Here is a 13,701-nt window from a genome sequence, read left to right on the forward strand (position 1 = left end):
TGAGTCAAGGACAAACAAAGAACACGAGTTTGTGACTACATTTGTTGATATCGGAATATACAGACAAACCATCTACAGGAAACGTTCATTATCAAGACAAATTTAAGACGACATTGACAATTGTCCTTTTCTGACATATTTTCCAATAGTGTTTTTTTATGGTTGTCATTTGACAGGTCAAATTCAATTCACACCAGGATTGGACTTTTAAGTGGATTATTCCATATGAAGAAATTCTCTTATATCTGTGACATATGAAGCATAATAAATCTGTGATGTAGTACACAATGTTTCTGAGATTGTTGTGTAATTGTGTTTCCAACAGACATAGCCTTGCCAACGTAGCGGAGGCATGGAAGGGAGTCACCCACGGCAGCAGACGACTCTCTATGACGTCACAGATACGCATGTCTGCCGGAAACGTTCTCGACTACGCGTCCAAAAACGAAACTCTAGAAAGGTAAGTTATAACTAAAGTTTGCGATAACATTGCATTACGGAAAATGCTTTAGCAGAAAATGTTTTGCTGGCTCTGAGTATTATGTTTACCCCTCAGGTAAAAATACATATTTCTCTACATGTATCTCCTTACTCACTGTCGTGTTGATGTAAAATTGCTGTTTTAAAGATAACGTTTCGAATTACGTTTGTCACAAAAGTATACGCACAGGAAAAAGACAATTTGCACAGGACATGAGAGCTTGGTTACTTTGGATAATATATTTTGATAGCTATGAAACATTCCCTATCAAAATAAAAATATATGGTAAAGTTAATTTAGTGTTTTACGTGAGTGTCAAGTGCTGCACCCTGTTTTATCCCGGTTTTTTTAAAAAAGTTCATTTATGTTATGAAAATTAGGTATGTGATCAGTATGCTGTTAAAATAGAAGCCATTGATACACATACGGTGTACTAAATATGGTGTCGTCTCGCGTAGCATACATTTGGTATTTTCCTATATACAGGTAAGGTGTTGGGTGTATGCTAGGTGAGATTGGGTGTCAGTTAGAGAACAATAGGATTTAATTACAGGTAAACTATAGTCTGAACTATAAAGTGTCTTACCATGTGAATATGAACGTATACATAGGATTGATTTTTTGTGTTAAATTTTATTTATTTATAAAATAAATCCAATTCATCTATTATAGTCTTCATCATAATAATAGGGAATTTCAGATTAAATGTCTTAACTTAACACATTATAACAATACAATACAATTTATAAGTAAGTGTAAGTGTCACATATATCGATATACATTAAAACAACAGATTTTACAAAAAGTAAAAGCTATTTCAAAATTCAAATCAATCAGATATCGACATCCAGCCAAATCTGGCTTATGAGACACTAAAAGCCATTATCACACATTAAAATAAGTAAAATCACCAGCAGTGTACATAACTGGTGCCATTGAGCTAAAAAATGGTGGGAATGTTTCGGGGCCTCGAAAGCGTAACTTAGCTATAAATTTGCATTAAAATGCTATTCCTCCTTAATGCCTAAATGGATATTGCAACCAAATATGGTCTGAAATATCATTAGGGGGGNGGGGGGGGGACAATCGTCATGAGGCTGGTTCGAACCCTGGGGGATAGAGAGGGCGGCGCCCCAAGGAAGGATATTACCTAAAATCCTGCTTTTAAACACTACTCGTTAAATGCCAAAAGTAGATTACAACAATTTCAGTATGAAACATCATTTAGAAACAACCATTTCTTATATAAACGAGGCAGGTTTAACCACCATTGACAGCGGGACGGGACCTTAAAAGGAGAAATCTATTCAGATTTAGGTTTAAATGCTTTCTGATAGCTTTACTGCCAAATAGTTACCCACTGCTGACCAAAACTACCATCATGGAAAAACAAATTCTTAGAATATTTCATTGAAAGTTGAAAAGTTACCATCAAAACGTTATAACGGTATATGGTACGAATTGTTTTCTTCAATTTTATCTTACAACGTATATTCCTGTAAAGTAAAGAATACATGTATGTCTCAGTAGATTAAATGCTTCTTTACATTGTTCCTTCAGAATAAAGACATTGTAAGGAATGTACCTTTGTAGTAAATTTGACAATATTGACATTTGTAATATTATGATAAGTGAAAATTATAAAAACAAATCCTATCTACAGTGTATGTCCACACAAAATCAGCTTGAGATTGAAATTCTGCAGACATAACCATAAAAATAAAGGAAAAAAAACAACATTCAGTCAACTGTTATTGTATCGGTTGAAATTTATAGACAATGCATTACAGAATTTTAAACAATCTTTGATATTAAGATTAGTTAATGAGGCTTTACTTGATCAACAATATTTCAGATTTTAATAACATGTAGGCGGCTAGTACTGTATACGTACCTGTTATAATAACTGTAAAATCGTTATTATTTTCATGTAAATAAAGGTATCCTTTCCAGTTTAAAAAAAAATCATATTTCATCTACTACCACGTGTCACTATAGTTCTTTACAAAGAATATCAATGGAATATTTCTCTGATTAAAGTAGACATAAGTTCTTAATAATAATATGTATTACACTACAATCTACATCATTTTGAAACAGACTACATGTATAACCAAATTGTAATCAGGTGTGAAAATTGAAATGTGTGCTAGGTGAGACTAAACCTAAATATAGGACAGTACCTAATTACATGTACCATGTAGTTGTGCATACAGCTGCCTCCCAATCTACCTGGTAAGTGATAATTCATTTCAAAATGATTTTTTTAAATGAGGTCGTATGAAATAAACAAAACAAATAACGTTTTTAGAATTTCGGTAAGGAATTTACTAACACTGTCAGATTCTACAGACAATGTTGAGTACACCGATGCCTGCAAAATCTATGTCAGTTGACAAGATTGTTTCAACTGAAAGTGACGTCAATTATTATTTTGGATGACTCGATATACACACCAAACTACTATGAATAATGAATGTCTAAAAGGTTATAGAGATCGCCATTGTCCCTCCATGCATATTGTTTAATATAAAATATCACACACATTCTCATACTGACTAACGAAATCGTTTTGTTTCTGTAATCGTGCATGCGACTTGGTGTTGTTTTCTTCGCAGTATTCAGATAGCGGTGATACAGCTCTTTCAGCGGAGGAAATTACAGGAGGGAGAGTTAGCCGTACTTCAGGAAACATTGAGGTACTTTTAATTGTTTTTGTAATCAGCTCTCTGTCAAATTATCTAACTCCCAGCAGTTAATACATGAAACTTGCCAGTAATACCAAGGTAATCAAACCCTTGCTAATTAACAAAATTCCTCGCTAATTAACAAACTCGGAACAGACGACATATCGCAAATCCCGTCCAAAGCACTCACCCGGGAATGATTAAGGTTTAACGGCGATAAAAATTGAAAAAGAACATGTTTTATTCTGTTGCTACATTTTTTGTACGTGTAAGAAAGCAATGTTGACGCCAGGAAAGCAATTCGCCCGGGGGACCGGATATATAATACTCTTGTTTATCTTTACACCTGCTATAGATCAAGGCAACACGTTGACATTTAAAATGAATCCTGACTTCGCTGGATGTAAGCAGTAGTTTCACTTAAAAATGACGTTTAAATTCTGTGCTACTTAAAAACAATCAACACGCAGTATGGGTGTGAATTATGGTGGGCATTTTCTCAAACATTACGAACAAATACACAAACACATGTTGATCATGTCTATTCTACCACGTGAAAACGTAATTCAATGTTTTTTCCTGATTTTACATTGGTGCCTTAAAGCCTACATTAACTATATATAGAGCATACGAGTGTTTAAACTACACCTTTCCTTTGCGCGTGCAAACGTTTGATACATGATCCCTCGATTTCATTTCAACAGCAAGTCTTGCACAGCTGATGTTATAACTATATAACTTCTGGACGGTGTAGTAGCTTGGTGAAATGTTATTTATTTTTTTGCTCGAAATTATTATGAGAGAATACTCGTATATTCCTGTTCATTTCATTCGAAAGAGGATAATTGAATTCCAAAATTTATGAAACATAATTTAATTTACATTTTAATGTGTGTTTGCTCTTTGGTAATAAACATAGATCATAATATTATTTAAACTAACGAACGATGTTAATAATTGTCCTGTTTGGGTTTTAAATAGTACTAATTATGTTATTTTCAGAAACCTGATCAGCTCAGACGCCGGACCTCTTATATTTGATTATTATAAAGTAAGTATTTTAAATCAGTAATGCGCCCCCTGTAGGGTCGGGGAAACCACCGACATAGTCTAGCTGTAGCTCTGCATGTTATCAGAAAAGGTGACCACCTCTAAGCCCATGTGTAGAGTCGGGGGTTTCCAATAAACAAAATCTCATTTGCTTTGTCCCTCATTGCTACATTGATCTTTTATTTTTTCTGACCTACTCAACTTGTTTTTCGGTGTTGTCTCCCTTAGCAACCGTCTTCATATATATGAGCTTTTGCGAGGACGTTAAACTCTTAATCAGATCAAACCACATTGTGAGATGGCGCCCCTTTTCTTAATAATGTTTAAACAAGAACAGTTTTGTAGCAGTATATCAGGTTGAAATGTTACCAAGTTGTTATTGAGGTTTGGTTTTGGTTTTCTTTTGTTTAACGTACAATGTACTATTCATAGCTAAGGTCATTTAAGGATGCGCCTCAATGTGTTTTGTGTAAGCGTGCATACATATTGTATGTGTATGTGTGCCGGAGACAGGGTATGTTTGTGTACTTGCCTCCTTGTGATAGCGCGGATCCGATGCCGACTTAATAATGCTATCTCACTGAAATACCATGCCGAAGTCAATCCACTATAAAGATGTATTAAAATATAACTATAAAGATGTATTTAGAGATAAGAAACAAGAGCGTCGATGTCGAAAATGAACATCTTATATATCTACAATTGTTATCGAAAATGAAACATATGTTTCTTTACGTGTGATGTAATACTGTATAAATGCGATTCTTTTTGTTAATGTAAACGCGAAATTTCTTGCGTGTGGAAATCTTCGTTTCGTGACAGTGTGAAATTTTGGGGTTGGCAAAAGATCAGAAATATGTTCTATACTTACAATTGATATTATCGATACAACCAATTCCATGTAGTCGGTCGTCATGTTTTATTCTGTCTATACTTAACTATTTTACATCTTTTAATAATTCTATTAAGTATTTACATATATTTGCGCCGTAATTTAGTAAACGCAAAAAAAGCATACCGCGATAACTTTTGACTTTTACAGTAATATCTTTGGGAAAACCAGAGTGCAGATATCCGAGGTTTAAAAGAACTGTACTTTTGCAGTATACGTTTATCGATCTGAGTGCCAATTGCATTGGTGTTCGTTATAAGCAACACATATAAAGAAAAAAAGATTACAGAAAAACAACTTTCGTCTTTTGACCTTAGATTCCCCCACATCTCCTTCGTGCAACGCCGGTATGACCATTGACTTTATAATAGTACAAAGAGATTTGTTAGAAACGTGGGCTAATGACAGAGACGCTACGCAAATGTCAGACGAAACACAATAATCTTCTTAAGTTGATAAGAAAGGGAGGACAGATTTTTTTTGTGACGTTAGCAAAATGCCTGTTGTTAGGATACAAACGGTTTTGCTAAGTTTCCTAAAGCCTGGTTAGCTTTGTTACAAAATTTTATTATCTAATAGCAGTAGGATTTTTTTTTTATTTTTTTTTTGTCTTTTTTTTTTTACAGTATGGTGTATACCTGGCTTCGAAATGATGAACCCATAATGAAAAAGTTATACATCATTTTGAATTATGGGTTATGTTTTTTATAGAAATTGGGGGAAAATGAATCAATAGGGTTCAAAATGAAATAGCTGAATTACTTGCTTATCTTGTATAAAAGATTATTATGTAAGTTAAATTACAATTAAGGACAGTTAGTTTTGATATGACAAAAAACTGCATTAATTTTGTGTTTCTGAAATGTTTGCTTTCTATCTACTTTGGGAGATTTATAAACCGCTGACTAGGCTATCGATTTCCCCTGCCCGAGAGAATCTTATTACCGATACTCAAACACAGCCGAACCTACATACACATTTGGACAGTTTGCTGGGATTACTCAATACGATCCCGTGTTCACCATAAAGTAGACTTGTTTTGAAAGGTTTGTCATTGACATCGGTCTAGAACTAGCAACAGTGTTCGGAAAATCGATCAACGTAATACACACCTAATTCCACATGGAACATGTTGCCAAGTTAAAAGGTCGTATTTGATGCTATTTTCCCAGTATGCATCCGACCTTACATTGATTACCGATACGTTCGGTTGTATGTGTTATATCATCCTCACAACAGGTTCAAAGGTTAAATTAAGACGGAAGTGCCACTGATAGGTCAATTTAAAGCATCATCCCACTGAAATGTCATGACCTGAACACGATAACATAACACTCGTATTCGGTCACGTTATACTAATAAGGGGCTAACCATTTTTTACCTCCAACTTGTTAAAGTATGAAGAGACCAGCTAAAATCAATAAGTCACTCCTTGTTTGTCACAGTTAGGGGACAGAACGTAGGACCCCCCTTGCTGAGATGAAACGAAAGAAGCTAGTTGATAAAAAGGAAAATAAAACGAACCAAAATGTTGCGATGTCTTTCAGTAGGTAACAAAGTTCTATTTTCCCCACCGTAACGCAAATTGACAGAGTACACTGACATTCAATGTGTGTGTCACTTGCCAATCACTTGCAGCAAACTTGCAAAAACAGCAGCAAAATGTTTGTAGTTTACAATTTGGAGAGAATGGGCAAGTAAATGCTCACCATAATGATCTTATTTGGAAGTATATTTTTTGTGGTCGTCATCGGGATTTCGCGGGAAGTTTTGTATGACTTCTTTTTGTGATGTGAAGGCTTTTGTTGCACTATTTGGGATTCTTTGTTGTATTGTTGTCACCTACCGGGCTCTTGACGTGAGGGCGTGACATTGCTGGGATTCGCATGGCGGGTGTCGTCGATGTTGCGGGGGACGCTTGCCATTCCGGAGCGCCTGGTCTTGTGCTCCGTGTGGGTTTCCGGGTGTTTCCGTGGGATCTTTTCTTCGTTCATATTTCACCCTGTTTTTTTGTGGAATTCGTGTTTGGGTTGTGGTTTTATTGACACTTCAACATTCTCTTTATTTTGCGCTTAAACTACTCTTGTCTTTTATTATACTCATTTGTGTGTCTTGTCTTGTTGATTAACATGATGTGTGTCGTCGATGTAGCATAAGACGCTTACCCTTCCGAAATATCTGTACTTATATTCCTTGTACTTTTTAAAGGGTCTCCATGTAAATGATTTCGTGTTCATGTTGCGGTTTTGTACTCTGTGACAATCTTTCGATGTTTTCTTTTTTTCAAACTTTCAAAACTGACAAATTTAAATCTGGTAATTGAAACAACAAGTTCTGTTGTAAAAATCATTTCATGATTATTTATTTTTTTATTGTTTAGGATTTTTATTCCATAAGTTATTAATAGAATTGCATCTTCGAAAGAAAATGACAAGATGGTGGGAAGGGAGAATGGGGGCTTGGCGTTCATGGTGTTTATAAAATGTATTGTTCTATATATGGAAACATCGATTTATATACTCCTGCTCCTCATCAACAGGATTAGGGACACGTTGACACAAAGCTGTCTGATCTAATTGAAGAGACAAATTATTGAAGCTTGGGTTGGAGAATGAAACGTTTGATCGAGCGGGCTCCGATTTCCCATCATCGGTCGATGTCAAACCAATTGTTTACGTCATCGAACCACAGGTAAAACTAAAATCGTTTTAATACGTTTTTCAACGGACTTCATTGACATTTGCTTTCATTGCAGGACAAATTATTGAAGAAAGGAATGGTGATTCTACGGGAGGGAATGAAGAATGATTTAGGTAAGAAATGTAACGACACCAATCGGTGAAGATTTCCAATTACAAAAGAAGCGTTATCGTGTTTTTACCATACGCATGTTGGTAACCTGTAACTGAATACACACACAAGTAATTACAACATGGAATGAGTTACACCTTTAAGAAAATAAAGATAGAAATAACAATTCCTTATTTTAAAGAAAACCTTTTAATGTAGAAAAAAAATCAGTTTTTAATTTTTGCGTTTTTCGTAGTAACAACCTTTCTGCAAAAATACATCCCACGAATTTAATAGTTACTGAATCCCCCTTAACAATAGTTTTACATGTCATAATCATTATACTTGATTCCCGGGGGAAATATAACCCTCGAAATTGAGCATTTTAGTAAATCCGTGCAAATTAAGGACAGACAGAAAGACATTTGTCAGTAATCAATATGTCATGGTTTTACCGTAAATCAAGCCATATTTTCGTTTTCAAAGTAGAACAACTGTATGCATAAATGAATTACAGAAATAGCAAATAATCAAAGGTGGATAATCAAAGCTTGATCATCCTTATTTTCAGCTATTCATATTTCATTTAAGGGTTAAATAAAATGATAAAATGGAGAGCTGTTTACAGGGTTATCCTGCTTTGTATGAAAAAAGAGACCGCTTCTTGTCGCTGCATATTTGGTTTCATATTAAATTTGAATTGCTTTCTTTAATGTTGATATATTAGAAATTGGCGAAAAGCCAACGCTAGGCGACAAGGCAAAATGATATTTACTTTCTCTGAACACCAATCTAAACTACAAATATTGCCAGTGTACAAGTGAGAACGCTGTAGGAATCGTTCAAATAAAGCCGACCACGCAACATGCACGTGCCATACAAACGACTTCACGTAATGTTGTACAGGATTGTTCATTGCCTTTTTATGTACATCTTGGACTGATGCTAGTCGGCTACGCAACCTGATTTCCTGTTCTATAATGTTTGGGAATAATGTTCTTTCGGAACCTGTCAGTTTAGCAATTTTAATATATCGATTCCATTGTTTATGGACTTAAAGATGTCTGGTTAACGTTTATGTTCAGTCCGAACAGCTGTTTTATTGTTATAACTGAAAGACATACAGGAAACTGTTTGCCTGTGTGTTGTCAACGAGTATGTTACATGCTTGATGGTCATAGAATGTCCTAATTATAATCAGGATTGTGATGGGACATCCACCGATACTAGTAAATACGATGCACAAAGTCAAAAGTGTTCTAATGTCAGCGAACTTTAAGACACTGCCAGTTGTGTTTCTCAATGATAATATTTGTCGATGCATTCTCTTCTTCTCTTTATATTATACTGCTCTGATTATATCTAGTAATTTTTTAAGCAGTGGCGTTTATGTTATAGTGCAGATATATCAATAGTAGTCAATACTAAGTGCATGTACATGTATTTATTATATTTGACAGCAGCCATTTATTCATTACTCTACTCGTCTTGTCTGAGACATTTCTTGATAACGACTTTCGAACGTTCATATCACGTAGTTGAATTAACAGTGATCTTATTCTGTCTTAAACCTACATAATACTAGTACTGCGACATTAATTTCTGTTTCAAAATCTCCATTAAAAAATGTTTATTCTTTAATAAAGCTATTTTGTACTAGGTCGATTTCAGATTTATTTTTAACACATATGTAACCATATGGAATATTAGAAAAAAAATATTACTTTCCTGTAAGGGATCTCATTCAAATACTGGGTAGTTGTTTCAAGTAGTAAATAGTCTTAAAGCATAACTGTTGCAATGCTTTTATACCATTACACATTCTTATTTATTCAATATTCATATGCTGCATACACACGATTTTATAATACTTATACAAATGGCTAAGATGGATAGATTTCAGTCAAAATACTCTTAAATCAATACATCATAAAGTTAAAAGTTAAAGATAGTTTCCAATACAGGTGCCGATAGAGCTCCTCTTCACTGGACTCAAAAATTAAACAATTGTATAAAATTAAGTTAAAGTTCATTGTTATCTAAATTTACCCTATAATTTTGATAAAACTCTTCATTCTGCCAAAGTCCATCTATTCTGTTCTTAAAATTATTGATATTTGGAGCGGATACAACGTCCTCCGGAAGGTTGTTCCATACGTCATACGTCATGAATTACTTTATAGCAGGCTCTTTAATTTCTAGGTTCTGTGTTATTAAAGAAGATGGGCGAACAGTGGTCGTATCTTCATGCCGAGATCCTCCCAACGTTACAAGCTTTGTTTTATCCACTTCCTGTAAGTAATGTCACTCCAATGCTATCCATCTGATCCTTCTCATTATACATTACTACAGGAGCCTAACAATCAATCGTACATCTGGCAGTCACCTCGTTGCCATGGCAGTAAATTATACATAGTTTGACACCCTATAAGCGTTCACACACTTGCTAGACAATACTTGATCGTTAATGGGGATATTCAGTGATTGCAATACTTCATTTATGTATTTATTTATTGATTATTTCTTTTATCTAATTTTTTTTTTTTTTGATTATTTATCTATTTGTTTATCAAATTGCGTTTTGATGAATCAGTAAACTTACATCTAAAGTAATCATCCTATATCACTTTGTCATTTGTCATATAACGGTACGCGATGAACAGTTGTTTTTAACACCTACATCCTCTGACATGGATATGGTTTTATTGTTTTTTTATATTACAGACCAATGATTCCTCTATACGAAAAGTGACATTTCTAGAATTCCGAGACGTGGTCGTCCTTAAAGTCGGCATAGAAGGTAAACACCGCATCACGTGACAGTCAACTGTTAGCACGTTTTTACTTGTCATGACACGCCCACTTGTATTGTTTAATCAGATATCAAGATATCAAAATGACAGCATCGGGTGTCACTCAAGTCGAAGTAAACCATAAACAAATTGTATGATTTTATCATGCATAGCATTGTCCTTGTCTGTCGATACAAGAGTGATTTAGTACGCATAGTTACATGGTTAGGTAACGCATGTAAGGATACTTCTATCAAAATTTTAGTTTGTCGGATCAGTTAAGCTCATTCGTGCTAATGATATTAGACTAGGAATCTTTCAAATCGTCTATATCATTTGATATAGATGATATATTAGATATACATCATATTATATATAATTATTGTATATGATCATATTTTGCAAATTTATTTTTACGAATAATAGCTACAATTTATGGATCGTTCAGCATTTTCATATCAAACATTTTGTACGATACAGGAAGTCAGTATCCCTATTGAATTCCGTCATTCTTAGACTATACTAAAGAACCTTTTTACAAAATGACCCCGGTGAAATATCGTTATGTCAAGCAGATGTATATCGTCTCATCGTATATCATCTCATCTCATTGCAACTCACTAAAATGGACATCAGATGCAATAAACTAGTCGGGACACGTATAGCAGTGTCCCCGGTCGCGACCAGACGAAATATTTATTCATGAGCATATGCATGTCATAAATAACAAAACATTATGTATCGTCCTTAACAGTACCGCCAAATGCTTATTCTATATCTACGGGTTTTATTGGTTGATTTGTATATAAATTGCTGTAGAGATTTTTTGCCGCATAAAAAACGAATCAACAATGTATTTGATGTGCAAACCTTTGCTACATATATCTATGTGATATATGGCCTCGATGCAGTATACACAGCATGAAAGGTAATTTTTTTCTGCATTTTATAAACTGGCAGACATATTAGAGGCAACTTGAATATGAAGACGGGTAAATCAAATGCATGTCATATTGTAACCAGTATCTGTACACACCTAGACAAAGACACACGGAACATAATTATGTATATCACCGAAACATTTTCTATATACATGTACTCACATCGTACTGTTTAATGGACAATCCAATATCTTTACTATTCGTTGAACTTTAATGATATTTAATGTAATGTGCATTGAAAACTTGATAAATGTAACTGTTATTAAGTAAGACTTGGATCACGTACTTGATAAAGACAAATACATTCGGCATGTTATGTTTCTAGTTTTATTGTACCAGGAAAGTTAAAAGGAAAAAAAAGGAAAAAACCATCTTTAATGCAAGAAATATATCTTTCTCACTCAGAAAACTACCAACACGAGCTACTAAAACCCTGTAATTTTGTACATTTCAGAGTCTATAGGATCTGTTTTATCGGATGAAGTTCCTGCCTCAATACGACAGATGCTTTTAGTTTTACTGGTAAGTAAGACCATAAAGAACGTGCCATACATAAACTGGTTGATCAGTTGGGCATCCCAGTAATACAGTAATACAGTGTTACAGTAATACAGTAATACAGTAATCCAGTAATACAGTAATCCAGTAGTACAGTAATACAGTAATACAGTGTTACAGTAATACAGTAATACATTAATACAGTGATCCAGTAAAACAGTAATCCAGTAATCCAGTAATACAGTAGTACAGTAATACAGTGTTACAGTAATACAGTAATACAGTAATACAGTAATACGGTAATACAGTAATACAGTAATACATTAATACAGTAATCCAGTAATCCAGTAATACAGTAATACAGTAAACCAGTAATACAGTAATACAGTAATACAGTAATACAGTAATACGGTAATACAGTAATACAGTAATACATTAATACAGTAATACAGTAATCCAGTAATACAGTAATACAGTAAACCAGTAATCCAGTAATACAGTAATACAGTAATACAGTAATACAGTAATGTATCTGTCAATATGTTTACCACACATCATCTTCATTACTCTTAAAAAACGTGAAGTCATATAATTATCATATGATATCACCTTCATCTGACATCGTCATCATCCTCTGACACGATCATCATCATCATCACCATCATCATTATCACTATCATCATTATCACTATCATAATCATATCTATCATATCTGGCATTATCATCTGACATTTATGATCAAACTTACATTTAAACTCTTAAACTTGTGTTTAGACTTTTATACCGAGACACTGATGCAAAAACACTGTAATACATGTAATGAACGTAGACACATAAGTGACATTTTTCGTATTTTAGGAATTTTAAGGATACAATGTATATTCAACATTTAACATAAAACTACTTAAAATCGTTTTTGAATTATGGTATCCCGAGCATATGAACCTACACGGTTAATATTCCCAGTAAGGACTATATTTCTATTTCAAAATATTCATCATCAAGTTATTATCATATAAGAATTTGGAGGACATACACAAACAATATTAAGTGATATTTTATCAGTTAATTCAATGGTTTGAAAATTTCAACGACAGTTGATATATATTACTCTTGATGTGTTGTGAGTTATCCCTTGTCGTGTATGCTTCCTAGCTAGAGTGTACACAGATTAAAGATACATGTAAGCTTAAACGTTCATCATAATTTATTTAAAGAGTGTGCACGACGGCTCACCACCTACGGAGAACTACGCTAGACTGGAACGCTTGGCTGCCAGAGTGATCTCCCCTTATCTAGGATTCTTCGGTCTCTATGAAGGCTCGTGCACTCCGACCGTCAAGTCATCCTTAAAGCCAGCGTCTAAACTGGTTCCCGCAGGTAGTGTTACTATGTTGTTTTTTCTCAGATACTATTAGTCTCAAAGTGTCATTCCAAATGTTCGTGGTTTTAAATACGGTAGACTATCAGCATATTGTTAGGTCCGTTTAACGGACCCATTCCCTGTTAAAAAGTGCGCGGTGGTTTTGTCTCCCCTACCGATTTGCCCTTATGAAAGTCTCATTTGAGA

The 13,701-nt window shown here is 34.3% G+C and overlaps 1 protein-coding gene across 7 annotated transcripts in view; it reads left to right on the plus strand.

Annotated features, from left to right (window-relative positions):
• Window positions 1–13,701, plus strand: part of LOC110452304 (proline-rich protein 5-like) — a 43,795-nt gene that overhangs the window by 25,323 nt on the left and 4,771 nt on the right. For all 7 annotated transcript variants that reach the window (XM_021500736.1, XM_021500739.1, XM_021500734.1 and 4 more), the window contains 8 exons: window positions 326–460; window positions 3,100–3,180; window positions 4,171–4,219; window positions 7,866–7,923; window positions 10,103–10,194; window positions 10,625–10,700; window positions 12,088–12,155; window positions 13,349–13,511. In XM_021500736.1, coding sequence (XP_021356411.1) covers window positions 326–460; window positions 3,100–3,180; window positions 4,171–4,219; window positions 7,866–7,923; window positions 10,103–10,194; window positions 10,625–10,700; window positions 12,088–12,155; window positions 13,349–13,511 — 722 coding nt within the window. The remainder of the gene's footprint in view (window positions 1–325; window positions 461–3,099; window positions 3,181–4,170; window positions 4,220–7,865; window positions 7,924–10,102; window positions 10,195–10,624; window positions 10,701–12,087; window positions 12,156–13,348; window positions 13,512–13,701) is intronic.

This window comes from Mizuhopecten yessoensis, unplaced genomic scaffold, assembly GCF_002113885.1.
Source record: "Mizuhopecten yessoensis strain PY_sf001 unplaced genomic scaffold, ASM211388v2 scaffold6579, whole genome shotgun sequence".
NCBI classification, from domain to species: Eukaryota; Metazoa; Mollusca; class Bivalvia; order Pectinida; family Pectinidae; genus Mizuhopecten; species Mizuhopecten yessoensis.